This window comes from Apteryx rowi, unplaced genomic scaffold (assembly GCF_003343035.1).
Source record: "Apteryx rowi isolate R43461 unplaced genomic scaffold, aptRow1 scaffold_356, whole genome shotgun sequence".
NCBI lineage: Eukaryota > Metazoa > Chordata > Aves > Apterygiformes > Apterygidae > Apteryx > Apteryx rowi.
In genome coordinates this window covers 764126-791989 of record NW_020450041.1, presented here as the reverse complement: position 1 = coordinate 791989, position 27864 = coordinate 764126, and the positions used below count along the sequence as shown (strand labels likewise).

General features: G+C 51.5%; 1 protein-coding gene across 1 annotated transcript; it reads right to left on the bottom strand.

Moving 5' to 3' along the window:
* Window positions 1–7: 7 nt before the first annotated feature.
* Window positions 8–25018, bottom strand: NECTIN1 (nectin cell adhesion molecule 1). Its single transcript, XM_026072990.1, has 7 exons — window positions 24935–25018; window positions 24586–24724; window positions 15945–16295; window positions 14926–15228; window positions 14381–14498; window positions 11537–11688; window positions 8–549 (listed from the first exon to the last, which is right to left on the bottom strand). The coding sequence occupies exons 1-7, from the start codon at window positions 25016–25018 to the stop codon at window positions 8–10; spliced, it is 1689 nt and encodes a 562-aa protein (XP_025928775.1).
* Between the last annotated feature and the right edge of the window lie 2846 nt (window positions 25019–27864).

Below are 27864 nucleotides of genomic sequence, written 5' to 3'. Positions count from 1 at the left end.
GGCCGAGCTACACGTACCACTCCTTTTTGGAAATAAAAGATCCGTCGTTCTGCGAGACCATGTTCTCCGCTATGTCTAGCTGCTCGGGGTCGTACTGGAAGCCGAGTGTCCTTTCGTCGTAAGGCTCGGGGCGGGCCTCCCCCTCGTCTACCGTGAAGTAAGGCCGCTTAGCGTCCTCCTCGTATTTGTTGGGGCCGCCCAGCTTGCGCTCGCCTCCCGCGTCCTCGTCCTCGTCCTCGTAGGTGCTGCCGCCCAGCGGGCCCGGCTTCTTCTCGTCGTCCGAGTCGTCGGGGTACTGCAGGTTTTGGGCCATGGGGGGGTGATGCTGCGGGATGCCGGCCTTACTGTAGCCGTTGCCGTACACGTGCTTCTTGGTGCTGTAGTCACCCTTGAAGGTGTGACGCCGGCGGCGGAGCACCACAACGAGCACCACGGCCACCACCAGGACCAGCGAGACTCCTCCCACTATGCCCCCAATCACGGGTGTGGGGATGTTCGGCTGCGCCACGGATTTGCGATCATCGGTTGGAGACGGGGTGTAGGGAAATTCTGGGTAGGAAAAGACAGATGGAAGGGGGAACAGTGTCAAACCATGCGGAATYGCGCCCTTGCTCTGTGCTCTCGCTGCCGGTTTATTTTTTTCCGGGTGGAGGGGTGGGAAGATGAGGGTAAGGAACAGGGAAGGGAAAAATCAGGGAAAGGGGGAAAGGGTGCATCCTCAGAGGGGATGAGCGCAAGGGTGCTCTGCGCTAGCACAGGGCGCGCAGCACGCCTCGCCAAGCGCGCCAAGCCGCATGCGGGAGCCCAGCCGGCCAGAAGCGGCGTTTCCCACCCCAGCTCGCCCGCTTCCCCCCAAAGTGCTCCGACCCCATCCCTGGAGCCTGGACGCTTTCCTTTTTATTGGGTGGCATCTCGGGGCCAGTTTGCCAGAGCGGACCGACAGCCCCCAGGGCTCTCCTCCCGGGGGAGAAGACCCAAGCCACGTCCAGCGGCGGCACCGAGCTGCCGTAGTCCCTCCTGTGGAAGTCCGCCCGCTCCGGTGCCTCCCGCAGCATCCCAGCCCTGCCTGACCCCAACCAGGCTAGTGCAGGTCTGGAGAGAGCAGCACCCTGTCGTCGTCGGTCCCCCYGCTCCCCACGCACGCGAGTTATTTGCGGCTGCACGGTGCTATTCAGGGTCACAGCTTGCTCCCGCGCCCGCTCGCTGACCCGGCTGTGCTCTGAAGCACACGGCACAGAGCTCCCGCGGTTTCCTTTTCTTCTGCTATTACTGTGGCCTGCATAGTGCCACTGCAGATGCTAATCTTGTTCCTACAGATACCCTGACCTATTTAGAAATAAATAAATAACTAAAGAGAGAAGAAGAAAAGCAAAGGGAAAGAAGCTCTCTTCTCTCACGCTGTTTGACACATACATTTCGGCACAGATAAAGTTTGATCCAGCACTTAAATCGCTTTCCTGATGCTCCCTGGACACAGTTACAGCCCCTGGCCAAGCTGCTTCCCTTCACCTGTCGGTGTCCATGTGGTGTTAAACACTGTCTCAGGCCTTGCTCGCCCCTGAATTTGGACAGGAGATGAAGGGGTTGATCCTGCTCCCCTGGGCAGTCTCCAGCACTGCTGAGGGGAGGCTGCAGGGCCCATCCTGCATGGTGCTGATCATATTTGATTTAAGGGGCTGTGGGATTGATGGAAGAGGGTTTGGTCCCCAGGGGCCCCGCTGTGCCCTGACCCTCCGCCCCTGGCTGTGGTCCAGGCCGTCCAAAGCAGCATTTGCTGATGGGCAGAGGGGGAAGAGAGGGGGCGAACACGGCAGCCGTGTGAGCCCGTAGCCCTGCCTGCCTGCTTGCACCAGCTCACGAGCCCGCCGCCCGCRCCGGGACGTATCCCTTCCATGCAAACACCCGAGACCCTGGGTCAGGCCTTGCGCTTGGTTACATGGTGAAGATCGAGTTGCCGGGCAGACCCAAGGGGAGCTGGTCTGGATTTACCCGGCTAGGGCTGAGAGCAGCATCCGGCAGCATCGTATGACCAGCAACGTGGCAGCACGGGCTGCTCCTACCACGCTCAAGGCTGCTCCAGCCCTGCCCCTGTGCACCTTGCTCATACCCTTCACACCACTTCTTCTGCACCCCGAGGCCTGTCTCCTGGCCCTGCTCACGGCTGCAAGCCGTTACTGCTGCTCTGCAGCCTGCTGGCCCTGGCGTTTCACCCCTGCTGCTAAGGACAGACACAGGACGACCAGCAATCTCAGCACGCCCGCCCGGAGCGGCAGCCAGGACGGGGCGATGGGGAGGGAGGGATTCAAAGGCAGCAAGTTCARACGGGCTATGGGGCAGCGTCTGCTTCCTGCCCCCTCTTCGCAAGCCGGCGGGACTCAGCTGCTGGCGGCCAAGTGTCTGCGTTGGGGCAGGAAATCTCAAACAGGCCAGAGCTGGGCAGGGAGCAGGTTTCCCTGCAGCACAGCTTAGCACGCCTCTAAGGAAGAGGGGAGAAAAGAGCTTCGTCTGGGCAGAAACTGCTGCAGATTTTGGGCTACAGTACTGAATTAGAGTAATCCTTGGCCTGACCCCTGTGGCATAAGGTTTTGCTTGTGCTGGAGAGCTCTTTCAAACCATTCCTGCCTTTCCTCAGAATCATCCCAGCAAACATCATGCTGGTTTCTGCAAGGCTGACTTGCCTTGAGCAAAAACTTGTGAGTCTGAAACCAGGCAAACAGCAGCAAACTGGGCAAAAGAGGATGGGGGAGAGGCAGATGGAGGGGTGCCCTCCCGCAGCCAGAATGAGGAGAAAGACACTGCACAGGCAGGAGCCWGGATCTCTCTCCAAAGATAGACTTCGGATGAAGAGCAAGGGCACGTATTTCAGCATAGAGAGCTGGGGTTGGGTTCTGGAAGGCCAAAACCACAAGTTGCATCAAGAGAAAGCTTGTCATAGCCAGCTGGTTAATGGAAAACCTCTCTGCAGAGACAGCAGGAAGTGTCATGTCCATTCCCTGGTAGTCCTGGCTGCTGAGGGCTCAGTTTCCACCACGCATGCCTCCACGGCTCTCGCCACCCCTGCCCGTGCCACCTCCCCAGGCTTGCTCCTACCTCCCCCTCCAGCCTTCCCATCACAGTGCTATGGCGTGGCRGGGGGACACAGGTCCTTATGCGCAGTTCCCAGAGCTGTGCCCAACGCAAGGGTCCGCCTGGAGTCTCAGCAGGTGCAGGGGGAGACCAGCAAGCTGGCTAGCCCGCCTCAGTCACCCACGGGCCACGTCTTTGACTTCTCCCCCCAGCYTTGCAGCTCCGGACTGAAGACCCTTTCTCTTTGGAAGTGCTACCAGGCTTTCCTCAACAGCAGGGCTGCTTTTGYGCTTGGGACCAGGGGTCCCAGCACCCCACCCTGAAAAGACCCGGCTGTGGCAAGCATGCCAATGGGGAGAGGGAGGCACAGGCTCCCTAACCGATCCTCCTCTGCCTCCCAGCTCTGGAAAACAGACAGACTGGAGAGGGGAGGTCTGTCTATAACTTCAAAAGGAGCTTGGCCCATTTTTCCATTAACAGCCTCATTAACAGCCCAGGTTGTAGGCATGAAATGAGTGGGAGAATGTTTTTCTACCTTTTTCATATATATTTATTTTTTTCCTGCCCTTTGTGCTGCTCGCCCCCGAGATAACACTTGCCTACATGCCACCCCCCTGCCGCTGCCAACGCCGTGGACACGAAAATTAACACGCCACTGTGTTGGATTTCACACGTTGTTCACGGAAGAAACTATTTTCTGCTCAGATCCCATCCCCATCCTCCTCGCAGTGGCCCAGTTCCCATGCCAGAGAAAACAAAACCAAACTGTGGGAAGAGACAGAGAGAGAGAGAAAAGAGTTGGGAAGACTGCAAGCTGGCAGCCAGTCACCCCCTCCCTACCCAAATAGTTCGCTCTCCCCCCCATCCGCCCGCCGCACTCCCCCAGAGCCTGGAGAAGCGAGCGGCTCTGGGGATGCGGGGGGGGGGGGGACGACGGCGGCTAAGGGGCGGGAGGGAGAAAAAGGGTGAACAGGAGGGGTTAGCGCCCCAGAAAGCAGAGGGCAAGGCCGGCTAGGAGCAGGGTTACTGCCGCTGGATGGCGGTGCAGACCACCGCCGGCCCCCGGGCGCGGGCGGGCAGCAGCGGTGGGCTCTGCCCTGCTCCCCAGCAAACCAGACTGTGCCGGGGGCTGCCCGCACCACGCCAGCCGCAGGCCGTGCCCCGGGCGAGCKGCTGCAAGGCAAAGGTGCAGGAGCAAGTGCGAGCGGGGTGTCGTCGCCCTGCACCTCCGCGTGAGACCCATCCCTTGCGGCAGCTGGGAGGCAGAGCCCGGCGCGCCATCAGCCAGGCCCGCTGCCTCCTTCCTCCGCTTCCAACCGCCAAGTTAATTAGTGACTCCGGGCAGGTCCGGTGCGACTCTGCACGCAGCCGCTGCTGCCAGCCCGGCAAAGCGAGCTTTGCCCCTCTGCCCACCGGGTTTCGCGTCTGGGGTGCAGAAGAGACGGGAACTGCAGCCATGGAGGAGAGGGGAAAGTGGGGGAAAAGGATCCCCTTTTCGTGTCTGCGGAGCACGTGAAATGCTTGGAAACCGGTGCAATGCCTGAGCAGCAGCGCTGAGCGCGCTGGGGGCCCCGTGTGAAAAATCCATTAGGAAGAGTCTGGAGAGAATTAAAGCCACTGTGAAAAGTGGACTGAAGAAACAGGAGACAGCGCAGTGGAGGGAGGGGGAACAAGCTAGGCTTTAATGCCAATATAAAGAGCCTCTCCCCCATCCTGCTACCCCCCAGCCCTCATAAAAACAGGGAGTGCTGTATGAATAGGAATTAAAGCAGCAACACTATCTCTCCCCTGCCCCGCTCTGCCAGCTGTTGCATTCAGCCCAGCTTCCCGTCCCCGTGCCAAGAGCCAGACCTCGCCAGGCGGCAGCTGGGAGCGCGGAGAGACGAGGGGTCGCCCTGGGCTTTGCTCTGGCACGGGGCCGAGCCCACATATTCCCTTTGATCCTTCCATGCGAGGCGGAGGGCTCGGCGCTTCTCCGTGCCACGGCTCCCGCCTTGTCCCTGCCCCTCCACCCCAGGGAGACTCTGCTGGGTTCCCACCGCCGGGGCTGGAGATGGGCACGGTGTTTCCTAGAGGAGGYGACCTGCTTTCTCTGGGGTGTTTTCACCCTCCTACCAGTGCACAACTGGGAGAGGCATGGGGGCTTCTCCCACTCGGGGAAATAAGCAGCAGGTCTGGCAGCAAGCAGGAGCATAGCTGCGCCGCCGCTGCAGAGACAAACCAGGCCCTCCCCATCASAAGAGTGGCTTCAAAAATACATTTTTTTAAATCACATTTTTGTTTTAATGGCCAGTTCCCAATAAAAAATGAGACCTATGCAGATGATGCTGCCTGTCCATCAATCCCTTATCTAACTCTTTTTGAACCTTGCTGGCCAATTTCAGTGYTATGTGACAGAGGAAGAATGAGCCAAAATTATCCCTATCATAAGGCTCCTGGAGAGAACTGAGGTGGGACCTCTTGCAGAGGTGGCACCTAAACCTCATTATTAGACATCGGAGAACCCATAGGGACAAGAGGCAGCTCCCAGGGCACGAAGTGCCCAGATCAGAAACAACGTATTTTTAGATACTGAATAATTCTTCTATGAGATGTAAATCCACAGGAAACCACCTTTCAAAAAGCCCTTCTGCTCATCAGACTGCTTAGATATTTTTGAAAGATACTGCTTCCTGTGGATACATTTTTTTGTTAAACCTGAGTCACATTTCCATCCTTTTCCCTTCAATCAGAAAGGCCAAGCAAAAACCCAGCACCACCTGAGATCCTCACAGGAGCCTGGGGCCTTGAGGAAAAGGCCAAACTCCACGAGTTTGCAATGGGCTCTGTGACGGGCAGCTAGATCTTCCTGCCCCGCACCCTGTCCCTGCCAGGGGTGAGCGGCAGCTCCGGGGAGCAGCAGGAGCCTCCCTGCAGCAGCACCGGGAATTTGGCCCTGGATCAGGTTCAACTGCCGCAGCCAAATGAATCCCTGGGGATATGCGCCCTGCAAACTTGATTTTTATGAGATGCCCATTATTGCCAGCTCCTGCCTAGGGCTGAAGACACCAGGAAAGCTGATGGGTCCATGGAGCTTCCCAGCTCCCAGATGCTCTCAGCAAATGCAGCAGTGATCGTCAGTTCTTTTTAAGAGACAAGASAGCTGATGGCCACCTTTCCATGCAGGTACAGTCCATAGCAAATTATGCCCGAACTCTCACCCTCTCTGTTAAACAGACTGGTGTGTGGGTGAAGGCAGGGAGATGCCTYCAGGCCTGCCCCAGCACGGACAGGGCTGTGACGGCGGGAGCCCCGCAGCATTGCTGTCCTCCCCCGTTTGCAATGCCCCTGCACCTCTGCACGCCGGCCGTGGCAGCCCTTGTGGAAACTGTCTCCCCTCTCCCTCCTGCCCTTCTCTTCTTCACAGTGGGATTTCTGCTCCCCTTCCACTGGAGCGAGGTGGGAGTGGGGGGGGAGGAGACAGTGGGGGTGGAAAAACCACTGGAAACTAATCCAGAAGTTTAGCAGCTGCTGCCGGCATTTCAGAGAGTGACGGCTTTTAGGCCAGATGCCAAATGTGTCTTAGGTTTTAATCTCTCTGTCAGGTCACCTATCGCTTGTCAATCAAACGCTGCTCCCGCAGGGGCCCTGGGCACAGATGCCATCAGACAGGTTGCAGTAGACACTCCTACCAGAAATCTGGAAGATTAGCATCAAACGGACCCCCCCCACACACCCCCAACTTCCCCTATGTCCTCCTACCGAAAGGAGCACCGAGCGCTTGCTGGCGTGGCCCGGCTGGGGGCTTGCCACCYGGCAGGTGGCCGGCTTTGGGCGCACCTGCTAATAGGCTTGGGGTTTAACGCTTCCCGGAAAGGCCTCTCCCTTGCGCTCGGAGCCTGCAACAAAAGAGCCTGCCGCCGCATGGCAGAGGGCTCCAGCAAGCCCCACGGGCTGTTTGCAATGACCTTGCTGGGATGAGATCACTGGTGGTGTGTAAATAACTCTGCTGCAAGCCAAGCAAACGGGGCAGCCAGCCTCCCCCCCCACCCCTCGCTCTCCCAGCGCCTCCTCCCCTCGCTGCCTCGCAGCCACAGCCTCGCGCTCGGCTCCAAACCAGCCTGCCCGCAGGTCCGGAGAGGCTGCAGCGCTCCTTGTGCGAGGAAGGACACAGAGCCTCCAGCCCGGGAACTCGCTCCCCAGTGCACATGTGCATGGTGTCTCCTTGAAATCTGGGGGCTGCAGAGGTAGGGGTAGGCAAAGCAAGCAGCCCTGCRTATCCCGGAGGAAACGAACCCTTCCTGGGCCTTGGGAAAACGGCAGGAGCCCTGAAGTGCAGCGGCTGATAGCTGTAGTGGTCTCAGCATGGGCTCTGCTCCCAGTGCTCTCCCAGCACCACTTAGCTCTAGCACTGTGGTTCTCCTTTGGCTTTGAAGTTTGCCTGGTGCTTGAAGGCCCGTGGGGAGAAGAGATGTTTTCACATCTTTCTCCTTGTGCTTGCTCTGGCTGAAGCCAACTCACAAGTGCATGAATGCACACACCGAGGTTCATGTGTACACATGGGCGCAAGTGCAGGAGTATGTATATGTACACAGGTGCACACAGACACGTACACCCAAGCACATCTTCATAAACACATGCAAGTTCACACATGCAAATGCGCTGATGCTCTTGTGTTCATGCATACACGTACGTGGCTGCGCAGCAGGGCCCCTGGTGCAGCCAGGCAGGCTGGGGACGCACATCTGGGTGTGTGCCAGGAAACGAATAGGGGTCATACGCAGACGTGTGTACGTACGTGCCCACATCTCCGTGCAGGACCGCCACACAGCTGTGCAGACATGCAGGGACACACGTGCAGGCCCAGGCGGTCTATAACCAGAGCCTTTTGTTTTGCCACCCAACCACCTCCAATAAATAGTTACATGTCACACTACATGGCTTGGCCGCGACTGACAAAGGTCCTGCAAGGCAGGAGAAGCTATTACAGGAACAGATTGCGGGAATAAAATATTAAATTTCCACTTATCAATCTCTTTAATGTGCTATAACTCTAATAGTAGCATTCAGCCTTCTCTCCCTGAACAAATCGCCCTCCCTGCGAGGAGGGGAGCTGAACTAACCCTGTGGTCCTCCTCTCGGGGCCTGGGGCTGGGAGGAAGGATGCTGGGGTGGCAGGAGAGGGGGGGAAGATCCATGTGTGTGAGAGAGGTACCAGGGGAGGCAGGAGGGGGAAGGTCACTGCAGGTTTTTCTCTGCATTAGCCGCCTTTTTTTTTCCTCCCAAGGCTGGCTGCTCACTAGATTGAACTCCATTTATTGCATGCAGCTCTTGAAAGAGGTTTTGTGGTCCACTGACAATCCCTAAATTGTCTGCAAGACCCAAACAAATGTACCTGTAATAGCTGAGCGAGGCTGGCTGAGCCCTCCCCAGCGCTGGTCTAATCGGGCCTTAGGGAGAACTGAATAAACATATTCAGATCCCATGAATTATTAAAAGGGCTTTTTTTACTTGGTGGAGCCCTGGCCTAACGAGTTGGCAGCTAATCCCTCCTAGCATGGCAGCTGCTGGTGTGTCCCTCCTTCCCTTTCATTTAACCTCAACCCCGCAACTCAGACCTTTGGGAATACCTTCAGATTACAGGCAGGCAGGCATCAGTCCAAGTTCATTCCCTAGAAACCTTGCCAGCCCCCACTTTCCTTGCCAGTGCCGGGCAGATCCTGTGCGAGACCGATGCTCTATCAGTCCACCGAAAAACCTCCAGGAACGGGGAGATGTCCTGAGGCCCGGAGGGGGAACCCACCAGCCTCCCTCCCAGAGGGGTCTGCGCCCCATGCGGGAGGATGAGCGCAGCCGCTTGCGTTACTCTGATGTCGTTGCACTGAGGCAGATAAAACAACTGCAGGTGGCAACAGGAAAGATGAAGGGAGGACTGTATCTGCTGTTTGAGAATGTGTGGCCTGCCAGAGCAAGAGATAGGAGGTGGCTGCATAGACAGAAAGACAGCTAGAAATGGATGTATGGGCTACACAGAAATGTAAAATGAGATACTGTTAAAGAGAGCCTGTTCGTCTGCTGCAATATCTGTGATGAATCCCACCTCTTTTTCTTAAACTGGGGACAGAGCTGGAGGCTTTTTCTCTCTGATCACTGTTTCAAATGTGACCCAAGGTGCTAGTTATTGCCTTGGATGGTTTTCTGTGGCTGATGGGAAGCAAGTCTGCTCAGTTTGTACCAGGCAGTTGTCTGCTCTGTCCCAGCAATACAATGCCTTTGGTGGGCAACTCACGTGAAATGGCTAGTGGCTGAAGGCATTTTGGCCATGACCATCCCCTGGCTTCTGGTGTTTTGGCAGTGCCGTGGCAGGGAGGATGCTCTGATGCTGGGCTGCAGCTATTCTGAACAAAGAACTTTATCATTCAGGTTCCTTTCACTAGCAAATGAAAAATCCCCCAGAGAAAAGCATATACTAGGAACAACTCGGCAGGCAAGGATCCAGGACAGGAGGTGTGAATTAAAGACCTGCTACAGTGATAATAATCATAAATAAATACTTGGTAATTAGCATCTAATTAGCACATCTCATCCATTGACCTCCAAGCACTTGGATAGAGGAAAATTAGTCTGGTTACAGAAGAGGGGAACTGAGACAGCGAGGATGCCAAATATAACGTTATTGCTAATTTCGGGAGGTCAGCTGCCCAGGCCTTGCTTTTAAGCTAGCTCAGCACTCACCACTGCAGGAGAGCAGGTGCAATGGGGCTGGAGCCCAGCTCTTCTGAGAAGCCAGTTTCATCTGTCTCAGATTAGGCAGCTCTTCAAGGAACAAAACATCTCAGAGAGGTGGCCCACTGTGAGAACAGCAGACCCTGTGGTTTGCCCTCTGCTAGAGCCCAAGAAGGTCTAACAGTCCTGGAACTGGTGTCCTGTGCTTTTCAGTGCGTGCACACTGGCCGAGAGGTGACCCAGACTGCTCTTGGCTTTTGCCAAGCCTTGTGAGTGCAGAAAGCTCTGCTTCTTTTCACCACATCAGTTCTGCATTTCTCATGCTTTGGGAAAATCCTCAGTCAACAGGGTGTCTCATCACCTGTCCACCTCGGAGCCAGCGGCAGAGCAGCACCCGCGCTGTTTGTCACATTTGCAGGAAGCCAGCTGCCCTGCAGAGCACCTGCGGGCAGTCAGAGTGGCTGTGCTCTCCCTGGAGAGAGCAGGTCTGGGGCTGCAATCCCCGCAGTCCCCACCACGGGCCAGCTGCAAAGGGGCCTTCTGCAGAGCATGGTTTGTGCTGCCTGTCCTCTCGAGAGCAGTCCCGTTTTGGGGTGTCCGAAGAACACTCAAAGGGAGTCAGTGCTGAGCACCAACAGCACTGCTGGCCCGCTGGGATGCCAAAGAAGGGCACTTCTCAGCCACCACCAAGCTTCCCAGCCGTGCAGGGCTACCCAGTTGGTGGCTCCCTGCTGTATCTGCCGTGAGCCTAGAGCCCGCTGCAGCGTGGCAGCTTCCCTTCTGTGCCACCAGCTCACTGCTGCAAGGGATACCTCCATCTCTCTCATGAGACCTGGTCACTGCCTAGCTGTTATTAGCCTGACAAAAGGTGTCACTCTTTTTACCCCCTAGGAGTGGGGTAAATTTCCCTTCCTTGCTCCCAAAGCACTGAGAGCCACTTCTCTTTGGTGATGCCTTGCAATATCACTTCGTCTCTCTGACATTAGGCAATTGCCATATATTATTTCCTCCCTTTGACCCATTTCTTGACATCACTTTCTCTCCCTGACATTACCTAGGCATATCCACACATCTTTTTCTCTTTGCTGTGGCTACACTGATTTGCAAGTAATCAAATCCTTTCCTTCTGTCCCATATGACATCACATAACATCACTTCCCTGTTTGCTGCATCTTGTGATGTTACTCCTTTCTGAAGTCCAAAGCTGTCTGTGTCCTCACAGCCTGCCTCTGAGCAATTTGTGACAGCCAGGTGAGCAAGTGCACGGACAAATACAGGATTAGAAGAAGCACAAATGAGAAATCATCTGAGTTGCCTGAAGTCAGGAACACAAAACACCTGAACAAATTACTTGTCCATCTCATGCTTTACTGCCCCAGCAACAGTAAGCCCTTGTCCTATTCCTTTTCCTGCCTTCCAACAAATTTCTCCCTGACATTTCTTAGCTTTTAACGAGTCCAATAATCTCTGTGAATCCACAGTAGAAAAGAAAAGGGGGAATGAGATCAAATGCATCTTGGTGTAAGAAAGGAACAGAGAACAAGAGGAAAGGAGATAAAATTCAAGCCAAATGAGTCCAAAACCAATGCAAAATAAAGAACTTCACTGCACACTTTGCATCAAGAAACTCCCCACCCCTAGAAAGAGAAGCTGGTGTTCAAGACAGAAGAAGTTAAAATTGACTGGTAGTTTGTCAGCAGCTCACACTCCCCTCTCCCCACCATTTCCTCCTCTGTCTTACAGTGTACACCAAGTTTTTTCCTACCTGTGACATTGACTTCCACCAAGCCTGACCGTGTACCAATGGCATTGGAGGCTTCACAGATGTAGGTGCCAGCTACACTGTAGGAAACAGGGCCTTTAAAGTAGATGGTGTTGTTCTGGATTTCCACGCTTCCTGGCAGAGTCCCGTTTGGCCTAGGGGGAAGAAAGATCATGGCTGACCCCAGAGATGGTACTTGGGAGGGTCAAGAAGCATTGCAGAGTGACAGTGACATGCTGGTTCTGCTCTTGCCCTTGGGTAGGTCCAGAATCCAGTGGTGCTGGCTGGAAAATACTCGTTAATGTTGTCAGGCTTTAAACCAAACCCCTGGACTGCAGCATTACAGGAAAGTCAGTGGGGTGTCTTCAGGGTAAATTTGCTGCATGATGAGAATCAGGTTGTTTATAYGGACCCTCCTCAAACTCTCTACTGTAGTGGCCCATCAACCACTGGCTGGGAGCAGTGAAGTGCTGAGAGCAACAGCAGCTTTGCTGTTTTGGTCAACTTGCATTTTAGCCTTTTTTTAACCTTCTCTGTGTTTACAAGGGACATTGAAGTATSGGATCACATACAGCCCCTTGGATTTGGCTAAGGGAGTGTGGAGCACTTTCAGTCTGTATGTTCTGCCCTCTCCAGAAAACATACTTGGAGCCTTAAAGTGGTTTGGTTTCCAGCACAGTCCCCAGATAGGTGGTAGCTTCGGGTAAGATGGCTACRTCATTGTTTTGTTTCAGCTGGCTCACCTCTGGCAGGCTTATCTTCAAAGTGTTTCTCCATCCCTGACTTTCCATTTGATAGAAAATGCAGGAATGAGACACCAACCTGACCCTGCTTTGCTCCACTTTCCTGCCCATATATCTCTCCTGGGCAGCTGATCAGCCAGTGTTAATTGCAACTCTAGCTTGCGTAGAACACTGCTGATTTACAGTCCTGCTGTCTCTAGCCTGCCCATGTCAGAGGAGTCAGATAAGTGCAAAACTGGAATAATGCAAAACTCAGTCTGGAGATGCACAGAATAAATGAACAAAGGCAGATAAAAAAATAAATAAGACTGTGTGCTAGGAAAAGACACRCATGGCCTGGTTATTCTTAATTACTGAAGCAAAGTAAAGTAATTACTTCTCTTAGGCAATTAAAAATTACTCAAGTAAGTCTTTCCCCTCCTCCCAACAAAAATGTTCACATATTGTCAGCAGTTTGCAGGAAACAAAAGGGAATAATGGGGTATAATTGTGGTTGTAAAAAAAGTGCCTAACTGCACATGCATATGTTTACATGTCTATATATACACATATGCACATACGTGTAGCAAACACATTATGCAGAATAGCAGAACAAAGGAATAAAGTGACTTGCCCGAAAGCAGGGACAAAACCTGTCTCCAGGCCCCCAGCTCCATCTCACAGGGCTTGTGTCAGCTCAGTTAGCCAGCCCTGCTACCCCAAAGTAGCCTAAACTGGCATGTCTTCTGCCTTGGGTGCTACAAGGGGCATCTTTAGCTCTAAAACTTTCTGGCAATGTTGTGAGGAACCCAGAGTGCCCCCTTGGAGTTTTAACTACAACTGGCAGAACCAAGAGAGGGAGAGAGCTGGGGAGAAGAATTTTAAAAAGGCAAGAAAAACAATCCTCTTCAAACTTGTATTGTGAACAGTTTGATCTGGGAAGCGAAATGAGAGAGAATATGCTTGACTCCTTGCAAAGCCATTCTGAGAGCCTCTTTGCTGATGACAAATGCTAGCTGAAARGAAGAAAGGATCCATTTGATCATTTTTTTAAAGCTACATGAGGGTTTATAGAAAAAAGAAAGAGAGGGAGAGAGAGCCACCTCAGGTTCCATCAATTCTCATCTGACTCCCCAGACACTTCTTGCTCACTTCTCAGTCCCTTTAGTGTATTCAGCCAAAAGCTGAAACCCTGGTGGAGATAGAATTGCTTCTGTTTAATGTCTGACATGTGGGGATGACTGCTCCAAAGGGGAGCTCCTGGTTACAGCCAGGGCTGATTCCAGGGAAATATTTTTTCAGATGCAAAGGAATTTTGCGTTATTTGAGCCATTTTAAGAAGGGGAAGTCCTGGCTCTTTTTCTAGCTCCGCTACTGAAGCACTTAGTGATTCTGGACAAATCATTCACCTTGCCACATCTCAGCTGCCCCACATGTCACTAGGGGAGAATATTAATCCAGTGGAATTGGAGGATGCCACAGGGAAGAACCRGCTGAAGGATAGGGGATAACCGCTGTCTGTCCCAAGGAGAGGTGGCTGTGTGTGGGTCAAGCCAAACTCTAGTCCCAGTTGTGCCAGCTTGAGGCTGTGGGCCATGTGAAACTTCTGAAAAAGCCCATCCACTCAAAACAAGTCTGCTGTCCCCAGTCACCGCAAACACTCCACAGCCTCCCTCGCCAACACATGCTGCCCTCTGGATGTGTCTGGCAGGGGAGCAAGCCTGGGGTAGTGGGTTGTTTGGATCTGACAAGCTCAACTTCAGAGGATGGCCAGCACAGGAGTGGGTGAGCTGGAAAGGCCAAGGCTGAAGGGAAGAGTTTCCCTACTTTGCAAATACAGAAATTAGTTCCAATCCCCCTTGCAAAGAAGGCTTCCCAACAGGGATGTGCCAGGGAACCAAAGTCAGTTCTGAGCTTCCCGAAGAAGCACAGCTTCAGCCACTGCAAGGGTCCAACTCTCCTCTCACATGCGCAGGTTTTACCTGGAGGGACACCACTGACAGTAATGGGACTGGGCCCTTAGTCTAAGGACGGACCGGAAGATGACTGAGGTTTCTATAGAGGCTCCTTGTCCCTGGATGAAGATTAAATGTGCTGCTGAGGGTAGGAGGACTGTAGCACTTACAGCTTCCATTCATAGGTGTGAGCCGGGGGGTTGGCATCAGATTTGCATATCAGCTTTACATCCTTCCGGTTGAGAAACCAGTTGCCATCAAAGCCCTCAATAGTGACTTCTGGCTCATCTGCAAGGGGAAGAAAAGGATAGAGAAGGCAGGACAGAAAAGGAGAGGAAAGAGTTATGGAAAAGGAAGGAGGAGGAAATTAAATAGGAAGAGTTGAGGGAACGGGGATAGGAGAAGGAGAGGGATTGAAAGGTGGAAAAGATGATGGGACAAGGAATATGAGAGAGGATGAATGAAAGAGAGAAGGGGAGGAACAAAGTGACATGGTAGAGGCAGAGAGGGAAAGAAGGTGTGAGAAAGGGAAAGCATGATTATTCCAGTGGATTGCTTCATTTTTAACTCCCCAGAAAAAGAGCAGCACCCAACTCAACCCCTCCACCCGACCAGTATCCTCCCTTTAGAAAAATCCTCTTTTGCTGGATTTTATCCTCCGCCCTGGGGATCAACAGTGGAGCATTGCTCTCCAGCCCTGCCCACGCTCACTTACACTGCACGTTGAGGGTCATGCTGTCAGTGAAGCGGTCCAGCTGATAATTCACCACGCACATGAGCTGCTGCCGGTGGGCCTCCCGGCTTGGCACCAGCCGGTACCGGCTGATTACTGTGATGGTCCCATTGCTATTCCGGATCTCCTGAAACTCCGCTTCCCCTTTGAGCTTGGTATCCCAAGTGACAGTGCTGGGGGGCTTCCCATTAGAGGAGGTGCAAGTAGCCACCAAGATCTTTTCTGTCCTGCCAGACTTAGCAATAAGTGGTCGGGTGGTGCCCTCCATCCAATTTGTGGGTTTGGCTACAAGGAGGTACAAGAAAGGAGGAGGAGGAGAAGAAAAGGCCACAAAGGGGTGGTTAGAAACACAATGTTATCCTCTCTGCTCCAATACAAGACACATCTGGCACCACTGAGGCTGTGACAGACCTTCTGATCAATCCACAGCTGGTGCAAATTAGTAGCAACATACTCTGGGGAAAGAATGGTGAAGATACACTAGATGCATAGCTACAGAACGGAAAGTCATTCCTTCCATAGGTTTTCAGCCCTATGTTAGAATATGAAACTCAAATTGCAGAGCAAGTGAACCCTGTAGACCTTGGATGGGGTCAATTCACTCATAACCCTAAATCCCATGGAGGAACTCTACTTGTGCTTAGGATCTCTCCAGCATCTTTTACCTCTGTTCACTCAACAGGCACCAGCACATTAAACCTCACCAAACTCTCAGAGAACAGATCACTGTTATTGCCCCTACATTAAGAGACTGGGAAACTGAGGCCTGGAAGGAGGAAGTGATGTTCCTGAGATAGCTCAGTGAACCAGAGAGTTAATCCCACTGCTCTGGTTTCCCTGTTCTTCACCTCCTTATGGTCAACTTGAAAGAGCATTGTAGGTGAAGTTTACACCCAAGATTCACCTCTGCCCTGAGTTCCCAGGACATGAGTCTCAGATTCCACCATATCTGTTTAACTGGAGGCAATGCTTCATACTAAAAAGTCTGTCCAGTATCTTACCCAGCACAGTGAGGTTCAGTTGACTTTCCCGGTTGCCAGTTGGGAAGGTAGCAAACTCACAGATGTAAACTCCCTCATCCTCCAGCTCTAGCCGAGAGAGTTGAATGGTGACATCTTTGAAGGAAGGGTTCCGGAAAGTCACCCGCTCTTTGTAGGGAGACAGGATGGAGACCCCCATGGCAGGGTTGTAGATGGCCACATTTTGCTTGGTGCCATTGGTGGATTTCTGCCATGTGACTTGTGTGATCTTCACACTGGGGAGCAGATTGGTGAAGCTGCAGTGCAGGACCACATCTGTCCCGATGAATCCCGAGACTGTGTCATTGACTATGACAGTCTGAGCTTGCAGCCCTGCAATGACATGGAAAGACATGAATATACACATACTTCTGAGACAGAGAAAGAGAAGAAAAGAAAGCTTCCTCAATACTGTCATGGCTGATCAAAGAACAGTCTATGGCTACCTCCTGAATTCCAGCTGCTCCGCATGTGAATTAGGCTGCAAGACAGTGCTTGTTTCTGGCATCATTTTCACGACCTATTAACTAGAGATCCTCCTAGCCCATGGCCCCAGTCTCTGCCTTCCAGTTTTCTGGAGAGCTCTCAAGCCCCTGAAGACCAGCTGATGCAGAATTCTTATCTATAAAGACCATTTGGGCCAACAGCAACCCAGGATGCCAATCTCTTGCATCCCTTATCAAGGCTGACTGGCTCATCACAGTACTTTCTGCAGCGACCCTGAACCAGAGATGACAAAGTTTTCTCTGCAGCTCCTAGCAGCTTCATTCCTGTTGATAAACACCACCATCCCCTTCCACCCTTGGTGTTCAGTGTCACTGGATAACTCTTCACCATGACCATCCCCAATGCTCTGGAGCCAGCCTAAGGTTCATGATCACCAACAGGCACAAGACTGGACAAAGAATACTTTCTTTCCTTTTGCCTTCAATTTTGGAAGGCACTAAGTCAGTTATTGTAAATATACAAAACATTTGTGTATCTGTAAGCACACAAAGGCACAGATATTTATCAACACATCATGTACTAACATATGTTAACACACACTCAGACATCCATTTAATCCTGTTGGAGGTGCATCAGGAATTAAATGAGCTGCAAAGACCAAGGCCCTGATTTCAGACTAGCAATAACTCCCGACTAAGGGTAGGATTATGGCAGTGTCCATACACTTTGGATGATCTGCCTGCATAATCTAGATCTTTTGTATGTGACTGTGGCCCAAAAGTGGCTGTATTTAAGAAGCTTCCATCTTGATACTGTGGAGTAAAGATGAAAGCTGCTGGGGAAAAGTGGTGGTTGGTCTTTAGGACTGCTATTCTGTCTCAGTTGAATCCTCCCCGACAACTGGAGAAAAATGTCTCCCACCAGACCGATTCTGAAATTCATCTTTGGCTGCCACTGTGTCTTTCCCTAATCTGTGTGATTCTGAGATAATGCTCTGGTAATTATATAGCCAGTATTTATATGAGAAATACAATGGAGAAGCAAAGTGGTGAGAACAAGAAAAGCGGGTTTTGCTCACTCCTTCTGGCAGAATGTGAAATTGGATGTATTCTGGGAGACAGAGAGAAGGAAAGAAAGAAATGGGTAAGGAAAAAGAAAAGAAGTACAAAGAGTGAGGAAGATGAAAGGCTGATGAAAGAGAAAGAGTTTGGGGAAAGAAAAAAAGGGATGGCAAGAGAAGCAGGACAGCATCTTCTAACTGACACGAGACAGAACATTTCTGAAATGTCTCATTTCAGTGTGATGACATCTGTACTGTTGCTTATCATCCCTACCCTGTTCTTCCAGTGGATAAACAGGACCCCTGAGCGCAAGGCCAAAATTAATTCCTCATTCTTGGCCCCCACAAACAACAGAGATGTGCACTGTGACATCTACACATGAACATGGGCAAGAGCAATCTCCTTCACGCATTTTGACAGACATACAAGTGTAGGAAAATGCAAATCTTCTCACCCACAAACAACAACATCTTTACCATCCTCTCTGAAAGCTCCCATGTAGCCTCCTCACTCCATGCTTGCTGTATGCAGTCTGACCTTCGTCCTGACTTCTCATCGAAGCCTCTTCTTTCTCCCCTCCTCCTTCCCTCCATACCAAGCCTGTGACCCTGAGGACAAGCCTCAACAATCCAGTGCACCCCGAGACGCCATCAGCTGACCACAGTAAGCAGCAATTAAGACCGAAACTCAGTCTCTAGAGCTTTGTGTGGACTTGCCCCCTTCCCTGAGTCAAGTCCTGGTTTGCCCCACACCCTGCCGCTGGGGCTGGGTGCTGAGGAATGTTTTTCAGCACTGCTCACAGCCACAGCAAAGCACTGGTGCCCTCATGTGCCTGCATGCATGAAGCCTTCAGAAGCTGAGCTGACAGGGTAGCATGTTCCCAGTTACAATGTGGATAGGGTCAGTGTTGCCATGAATAATGTCCTTTCTGAAAACAGAGAGAAGTGATGTTCCTGCTCTGAGGTCATCAACAGCTGGACTGTGTTTTTCCATGCTATCTGGAGCCACTGGCCTTGGGAAAAAGATGTCCAGGCAGTAAGACATGGCACAATGCTTTTCTGGCACCGGTGTGGCTTGTGTGCTGGGGGATCTGCTGGTCCACAGTGGTCATTCTGATGAAACGAGAGCACCAAGTGCAGAGCAAGGCTGGATTTGGACAATGTTATGCTGGGATCTGAGGAAAGGGCGAGTGGATGGGGAGGGGGGAGAGGTCTCCAACTTGCTTTGCAGCATACTCTGCTCCTTCTACCCCGGAGGTGAGAAAGCCTCTTTCAGAGTTGCCCACACCTGCAGAGGTGAGCAACAGCTTTGCCAAGCAGTCTGGCTCTGAAGTGTTTAGAGCCTTGCAAAGCGTGTGGGAGCTTGCCAGAGAGCAAAAGCAATCATGTAGCAAAGGCCCTGGGAACAACCTGCCGCCCATCTCAGCTGCCTGGCTGTAGGTGTGCTGAGCACTCCCTCTTTCTCCCAAGGCTGCAGGAGAGCGGATTCATCAGGACCGGTCCCCACCTCTTTCATGAAGGGCCCATGCCCTGGAGCAGAGCCTGCCTGGGGCCGGGGCGATGGCGCAGCTGGCTCCGGTTCCACCAAGCTCTGTGACCCCCCACAGGCCTCAGCTGTTCCCTTTGAACCACACTTTCGAAATCTCAATAAAAGAGACCACATCTGCAACGGGCTGGGAGCCTGACAGCAGGAAGTTGTGGCCCTGTGCCTTCTCGCAGTGCCAGAAAAGCAGGAGACAGGACAAACACCACGGGGACAAGGGGAAGGAAAGCCACTGGGTCTCCCTCAGTCGTCTTTTTCCTTTACCTTAAGCAGCAACAACAATTTCCAGTTCTATCCTCCCATGCTTACCCTACCCCTGCCATGGGATCCATGCATCAATGCAGACTGTACTTGGACACAAATTTGGAAAAAAATAGACTTTAAAGCTTATGAACCTGACCCTGATCTCTAGGCATCAGTCAGACCCCAGAATGGTCTTGCAGAACCCTCTTCTTCCCAGGTGCAAAGAGTCAGACTTTCAGCTAGGGAAGAAGCCAGTGCCAGTTGAGGACTGCTTGCCAACAACAAAATGCTGCCAAAACTGGGATTCAGGCCCCTACATGTAGCAACTTTAACAAAAACACATTCCAAACTTTCTAGAGGCTTCAGGGGAAAAGGGAAAAAAAAACAGAAGAAATAACAAAAAAGAAAACAAACACTGTGCGGAAATCATGTTTCCTTTCCAGGTGACTGAGTAACTTGTGGCGCTTTTGCAAGATAGGGTAAACTCCCTGAGTTCTGCTCCTCCAAACCTCCTGTTAGAGGAAATAACGCACCCACTGCTCTTCTCTGCACCACGGCAATAGCACCCATATCAAAAGGAATGGTGAGGAAAGGAAACAGACAGAGTAAAGGGGTTTTGCAAGTTGCTAGATCAGTTTCCCATGCTCCTAATCCTAAACCAGAAGCCAGAGGGCAAACTGACTCCTGTCATGCTCTTGAGAGTGTTTGTTTGCAAGGTGACTGAGCTGGGATGGCTAGTCTTCCCTTGCCCCGTTACACGCTCAATAGTTCATCAGGGCAAATGGAAAGATTATTGATGGCAATAAGTGTGCAAGCCAGGGAGAGGGGAGAAAATAAAATCACTAATCAGCCTCTGGAGAGGCTTGGACATATTAAGCAGGGGGTGTGTGTGCATATGCAGTGCTGGGATCTGCCTTGATTTTTCTTTGCTGAATGATGTGTGTGGTCGGCATGAGAGAGAGAAGGCTTGGGATATATCGTGCCATTTACAGTTCCTATGCCAGATCTCCCGGTGCCCATCAATCCACTCTGACTCCTCCCAAGGGGGCAGCCAGCACACAAGGAAGGATTAGATGTATAAGTTGAAGCATGCCAGGTTGAGATTTAGTCATTAGGGTTTTTTGTTGTTGTTGTTGGGATCTTTGGGGTTTTTTTGGTAAGGGCCAAAAGCAGTAAAAGAGGCCCAGCTGAGTGCCAAAGACATGTTGGTGCCAAGACCTCATTAGTGGAGACCTCTGGGATTCTACTCCTCCACCTTGGCCTCTGAAGTGGTTTGTGTTGATGCCCTTCCCCACGATCCCAAGCCCAGATATTTAGTAGGTCATGCAAGGCCTTGAGGGCACTGYGCAAAACTCGCAATGCCCTCCAGCGCAGGCAGCAGGCTGGGAAGCAAGGACTGGACTCACTGGGTGTAAGGGGCGCTGGGGAGGGAACAGAATAAGTACGAGGCTTGCCTGGGTAAGAACATCTCAGTGTCTTGGATGGGCACGTGCAGCCAGCAGACCTGGCTTTGTAAGAGTGCTGGGTGAGGATGGAAAAAGGGATTTTTCAATTATTCACTCAGACATGCCCATCACTCTCTGACCCCTACTGAAGCACCCCTGACCTCTACGGAATCCTTGTTCCCTCAACCCTACTTCAGCGCACTTCTTGAATGATGCCAGCTACCACAGCCCCTCCCAAAAGTCCCTGGTCAGGACTGCTGTTCCCTTCGCTGGACAGTTCCCAAGAAAGAGAAGAAAGGACATGCTGACCCTCGAGAGTTTCCAAAATGTACTGGTGCTGTTCAGTGCCTAAAGGGGACCAGCTCCTAGCTATTGACTTGTACTAACTAAGGTGCATAGGCAAGGAGGCAGAGAGAGGAGAGAACTGGGAGAAGAGTCATGGGAAAGACACTATTGAAATTGTGCCATTATCAGTGAGCAATAAGCAATCAAGTCTACACAGAAAACAAAGGTTTGAGGCCATCAGGTGTCATCTGGTGTACTGTCTCCTCTCTCTCTTCCTCATGGCCACCAAGATGCACTCAACACCCCCTGAAACAGAGCAGTAGCTGACTCAGCCTAGGCAGCTGGTGGCTCTTGAACTGGGAAACGCTCTTTCCTAAAAGCCCTGGAGATGCTGTAACATTTAAGCTCCCACACTTGTAAGATCTGGTTCTTGCTTCCCCATACAGAAAGCTCTGGAAATGATCTTCAGGCACTAGTGAGCTCTGTCACAAGAGCAAGCCTCCAATCAATGCCTCTTTGTTATAAGCCATGTGAACTCCACTCTGATTTGCACAACCTTGCCTCTGCTGAGCCTCTCACCGATTTTTCTCTCCTGTTCCCTGATACGCATCTCACCCCAAGGGCATTGAAACAGCCCTTGGCAGCAGTGTGATGAGCCACCCTTTGGTGTGGCAATATCACGGCTGATGCAAATGTTGGAGGAATCAGTCCTAATAATCTTTGCATCGCTTAGAACTAAACTGAAGGGTATATGTAGAAGGTCACAATAGCTGAACCTCACAAAAGGACAAAACAATGCATCATGCTTTAATTTCCGAAAGACCCTACACAAAGCACCCGATTTTGAGATGGCCTCTTGCGGTCCACCTTGATTGTGAGGAATTCGGTTCTATACGTGGGCTAGTATCCCTCAGGGACACTTCAAACAGATGTCCAAAACCTTTCCATGAGGAGAAAAATGGGATGGAACAAGAGCTCAAAACTTCCTAGCTGGTATTTCTAAACTTTCCTTCTGAAACTTCTGAATTTCTATTTCAAGCCTTGCCTATTTTTAAGTGGAGATCAAGGTCTGAAGTGCAGTCCTCTTGGGGCAGAACACAGCCAGCCTCCAACAGCCCAAAGGAACACCCACAGGTGTGTTAGGCAGGGTGGAAAATGGGAAAGAAGATCCTAAATCCCATCAAAAACCAGCAGGGAAATTTCAGGTGGCAAGAAGCAAAGGTTTGAGCTGGCACTTGGCCAGATATTGGCCCTCCTCTTGCCACAGAGACTTTGTATCAATTGCCAGGCATTCAAATCGCTGCTCTGCTGTTCTTCCAAAAGAGGACGGTGCCTGCCTCACCCCGCTGAGTCAGTGGCTTGCAGCTGATTGCAAAGACAGAGCRCTCTCCAATGACTCACCAAGGTCCGCTTCCTGCAGCAGCAGACTTTCACTGGAGGTCTCGTTGCCACACGCTGACTCAGTGCAGCCCCACTTCACGTGTGGCGCTTAGACACCAAAGGGACTACAGCGGGAAGGCTGAGATTCCAGCACGAGGGGAGGGGGCACCAGAAAGATGATGAGAGGGAAAGAGATGTGGCAGGATTACGGCTCCTGGTGACAGGTCTGCACATGAAAGGTCTGAGGTAACATTGTGATCCAGCAGGGGGACATCACGAGAAACTGCAAGCCCAAGCATCCCTGCCCCCAGCGGAGAGCTGGGAGCTTTATGGGAGATGACGGGAGATGGCAGCATGTACAATGGCCCATCTGGCTCTCATCCAGATCCCTCTCAAAAAGAAAGAACGGGCTTGGCTCTGGCTTGCAAATGGAAAACACAGGGCCTTTTACTCTAGGTTCATATCTAGAGCCAGCAAATAGTAGTGACAGCAGAGTTGTTATTATCTGAGGACTGGTCAAAGGCTTGTATTGAGTGAGAGCTCTAGCCAGCCCTTCACTGGCTGTCTGCTGGGACAGGACAGTGGAGATGCCTTTGGGATAAAGCAGGGTTGCCTTCTCCTGCCCATGCAGTATTTCCTCTTTGGATAAACAGAGCACAAAGCGGTCTCAGGAGCAACTTGAATGAAAGATCTTTCTGGGGGGTGTGATCCRCTGATATTTCCCCTCCCCTCTGTTAAGGTTTAAGGAGTCTACTTATTGTGCCATCAATGGGATTCACACAAAGGCCCTAACCAAGACCAAGGTCAGGTTTGTGGTAGGTGTTCTTCAACTAAATAGAAGAAAGAAAAACAGAAGCCAGGGTAAGATCACCCACAGATAGACCAGCCAGTGAGTGGCAGACATGAACACCGGACTGAACCCCTACTTCTTGCTCTCTATGCCTCAGCCTTGCAAGTAGACCCTGTTGCAGCCAACCCCCTATTTCCCTAGGAAAAGGGTTGCAAACCAGAGGAGTGGGAAGAGGAAAACCATGACTGCTTTTGCCTCCAGCTTTCACTCTTTGCTCTACCTTTCCTGACTTCAGCACAGCTACTTTGCTGCACCCCCAAGTCAAGGGGAGGGGAACATGCCCCATGGCAGAAGCAGGAAGGCTGGCAGAGCAGGGCTCCCGCTGGAAGTGCTGACACAGCACTGGGAAAGGCCTTCCTGCAATAAAGCTATGAAATCCCATGCTCAGCAACAAAGCACAAAGGCTCCTCAGTCACCACAGAGGAGCTGGCTCCCGTTGCCCGTCCCGCCCCACAAGCATGTCAGCTAATCCTTCAGCGAGAGCTGCCGGTTCCCACACACCTGAGCAGCGAACCAGACCGTCCCTTGCCTCTATCTGTCTGACCTGCGTCACAGCTCAGTACTTGGCCCACCTACCCGTTGATGCATCCTGTCACTTCAGGCCTTTTGGGCTGGACTTCACTCCAGGTCCTCCCTCAGTGCTTTTCCCACTGTGCACACTGACCTACCCCTGTTCACTGACTGGCTTCAGAAAACTCCTATCTCCTTTCCCCCATGGATTCATGCTACTCATTACAGCTAAGCTACACTTCCCTTCTGCCCTCTCTACCTGCCTCCATAACCCAGAAGCAGACTGGAAGACTTTCCTCAACCCATGCTTGTTTCCCTGACTTCTCCTCCCTCAGTTTTGGCCCTACAAATTTCCCCATCCCTCTTCTGTCTCTCCAACATCGTCTCCACATCCCAGCCCACTCACTTTCCCCTTCCGATCCCTAGCCACTCATTCCTCTGGAGCAGCACCAGTGAATGTGTCCAGGATCATAATTCTTTATGAGGAAAAGTTGGCAGGTGGCCAGGCAAYGGGAAGGGGAGACAAAAGAACAAGGAAGCAAAGAACCTTCTTCCCCCAAGAGTCATCTCATTGCCTTTCAGCAAGGAAAATTCTGGGGTCCTCTTGCTTGCCAACTCTGACCCATAAACAAGGGGGAAGGTTGAGCCTGGACATGTCTGATGACCTGAGAAAAAGTACCAGATTTGGAGCCAATTCTTTTTTGGTGGTTGGGTGGGGAAGCCAGGGCAGAAAAGAATGGTGCAGCTGGAAAATCAGGTCTGGAGGAGAAGAAAGAAGCTGAAACATTGAGCACAGGGAGACTGTTTTAACTGAAACTGTCCTGGGACCTTATCTTGATGGGCTGAGTCCCCAAATTTACATGAGTATTTTCTCTGCCTCGCCTCTTTCTTGGCCTGCTGTGTTACCCTAGGATATTGTTCAAAGAGTCCTGGTTCAGGAGTAAATATCCTCACTATTTGAGGTCTCCAGGTGCCAAGGAGGACGGGTTTAATGAGGATCTGTGAAGAGGGGGTCAACATAGTAATCCACAGAGAGTCTCATTTCCAAAACAAAGGAACGTCAGACTGAAGAGACTCAACAAAAAACAAAATAAGCCTGATGGCAAAGAAAGGCAAATCCTTCCCTCCCTGGGCTGACAGCTCAGAATGGGAGCAGGAAACCAGGAAATGGGAGCTCACAGGGCTCATCGCTGCTGGTGACTCACTCACCTCCACAATGGGAACACGACAAAGCCGAAACTCTGCTGACTCAGGCCTGACTTCAGCACCAGGGTTAATGGCTGGCAGCCCCATTTTCTACTGCCCCCACCTGCCTCACCGCCCTCTAATTCTCTCTGTCCCCAGTCAAATCAAGCCTCTTTTATCAAAGGGGCAGATGCCTAGTTTCAGGAAATTGCCAAAGACTACAAACGTATTGGTMTTCTGTCCAAGGTATGGTGAAAAAGGAACCCCTGCCAAACCATGCTGGTATCGACCAGSCCTGAAACTTGTTACGGAAAAGATCCCAGCTCCGACTTTCCTGTAGTTTAAAGGGATGCTAACCAATCAGAGCTTTCTGACTACAGTCTTGCTTTCCTCTTGTCCTTCCTCTCATTATCATTTTGGTATGCAATTTATTGCTGAATATTTTACAATTTCCTTGAGTTAAAGAGAAATGTTTTCTACAATTTTTAAGTGGGGATGCCATGCTCTGTACTATTATATTTTATCCCAGGATAGAAACAACTTTTTTTTTTGTGACCAGAATGATGTGAATCAAGTTCTGGCAGCTCTTGACCCATTGGAGATGGAAACTAGGAAAAATCTCTGAGACCATGAATGCAATCATGGCATCCAACATGCAAAAGGCTGACACCCTTCACTGACCAACTGCTTATGTTTTCTCTTGTAATGTGTTTTCTCTTGCCCTAGAGAGATTTTTGCAGGAAAGTTGAAGAGACTAGATCTTCCAGCTCATCTGGGTTGTTTTAGGATTCCTCTTCATGAACAACAGGCTATAAGGAACAGTGTGTACATATAAACAAAAAGTCAGTGCTCCTGTCTGATTTTCAGCATGCTGCTGCTCAGCTTTCTTATCATAAAGTCCCCTTGCAGGGGACTAATTTTACAGGACTCCTCTTCCCTGGATTTATGATCTCCACAGTACAGAGTGACACCATGCTTCAATCCTACCTGGGCCCCACCTGTAGGAATAATACTGCATATTTATAGAAAGCTTTGCATCTTCAAAAGGCTTTTCAAACATTGACTAATTAATCCTCCAATACCCTGAGAGGCAGGAAAGTATTATTATCCCTGCTTTCAGAGATGGSGAAATCAGAGGTGCTGAATGACAAAGAAAAGTGCCCAAGGCCACCCAGGCAACCAGTGGCAATCTCCCTCGAACGGCTTGAGTTGGATGTGGGTTTCTGCATATCATGGTGACAACTCTTGCTGAAGGAAGAGGTGTACGGAGGTACTGAGGCATTTGTGGTAAGGCCTCATAGCCCCACCCCTCACTCATGCAAATAAAGAAGGTCACCCTCATTTCTCCGACTGAGGAAACTGAGGCACAGAGAGGTTTCTGTTGAAAAAGTCCAGAAGAGAACCTAAATTTGCAGATTATCCATGTTAACAGCTAGACTAGGGGTTCCCAAAATGTGGCTTGAGTTGCACTCAACAATGAACAAACAGTCTGTGACCAMACCTACAAAATTTTATGTTAAGAGTTAAGGACATGCCACAAATAATGAGAGACATTGCGGGTGACAGTGATGCACTGAACCTCCGAGCAAAGCCAGCCTCACTATTCCAGTCCCTGCTGCCCCAAGGTGCTGATGTGCACTCCGGGTTTGTCTCACCACTGCTCGCTAAGGACACCGCAGGGGTGCAGAGCGTTGCCAAACTGGAGGCTGCCATGACCCTCCTAGTCACTGCTCCTGCCTGGGTTTGGATCTGGCATGGCCAGCTACAACTCAGTGGCAATGCCACCTCCGCAAGGATGGAGATTGGAGTGGGGCTGGTTTTGATGCCGGGGCTCACCAGCTGCACAGCACCTGGAAGGGCTGAGCAGAGGGTGGCTGGGAGAGAGATTCACTCCACGCTGGATGGAGATGCAGCACTCCTATCTATTAAGGTCGCAGCCTCCATCCAGGCTGTCTCAGGAATGATTGCTGAGCTCTGAAGGGGCTGCACAGGTGGGGGCTTAGTGGAGCCTGCTGAGCTTGTAAGACTCAGGACTGTAAACAAGTGACAGGACCACCCATTAAAGGCTGCCTGTGACGGCCCTAATCATGAGCATCTGTGGGGGGGAGGAAGGCAATAAGTGAGGGTCATAGCCGGGTGGGGAGGCCTCCCACAAGGGGTCATGCTCCCTGCCTGGTATGCACAGAGGTCTGGGATGGATGAGGCAGCAGCTTTGTCCTTCTGGAGGTGGTAAGTGAGACCGATGCAGTTAGGTCTGCTCCTACCAGCCTGGAARGGTGAGGGCAGTTGGTGAGGGCTGGCTGCATTGTAAAGACAGACAGCGTTTAGCCCAGAGCAGAGGGCCAGTCAGGAAGAGCAGGAATTCAAAGTGGCTTGATCTCTGCAGAAAGAAWATGATTTGTCCTGCAGGGAGGAAGGGAGGAGTTTACAAAATAGGGACCAGACCACAGCAGGCTTTGCTGTGTATTCAGAAATGCCTGGCAGCTAGAGGTTCCCTTTCTTCCTCGCTGGTTCTGATTTTTTTTATTTTTTTTTGGTAGGGAGCTGGTTAGATTCAGGAGAGGATCTCGACATTGCTCTCAAGTCCCTGTTCACAAACATGCAATGTGGTGGCAGGCTGAACAAAGGAAAAGGTGGAGCAGAACAAGGGAGGAAGGGAAGGAACAAAAGAGAAAGGGAGAGAAGAGTGAAGCCTCCTGCTCCCGCCCAGGCAATAAAGAAACGTAAGCCCCTTGTTGCAGTGGGTTGGTTTTGGGTAGGGTTCAAAGCATCTCAGTCAAAACAGGGGCTCTGAAATGGCTCTTAATCCGAGCAGGGATTTGCTTCTCCCTGCACTATGGAACTTATTGCCCGTTTCAATTCAGACTCCTCCCAGAGGGAGCAAGGCTTGCCCTTTCTGGTAGGGTAAACAGGGATGACTGGGGACTTAGACTTACAGGGTTTATATACTTAGT

What these genes read in the sequence shown, in the direction of transcription:
- NECTIN1 (XM_026072990.1), bottom strand. Translation starts at nt 25,018, where the DNA reads ATGGGGCTGCCAGCCATTAACCCTGGTGCTGAAGTCAGGCCTGAGTCA. An exon ending in GTCGTGTTCCCATTGTGGAG is followed by an intron (nt 24,725 to 24,934) that starts GTGAGTGAGTCA and finishes CCCTCTTCACAG; the next exon opens with ATCCTCATTAAACCCGTCCT. An exon ending in CACACCTATGAATGGAAGCT is followed by an intron (nt 11,689 to 14,380) that starts GTAAGTGCTACA and finishes TCTTCCCCCTAG; the next exon opens with GCCAAACGGGACTCTGCCAG.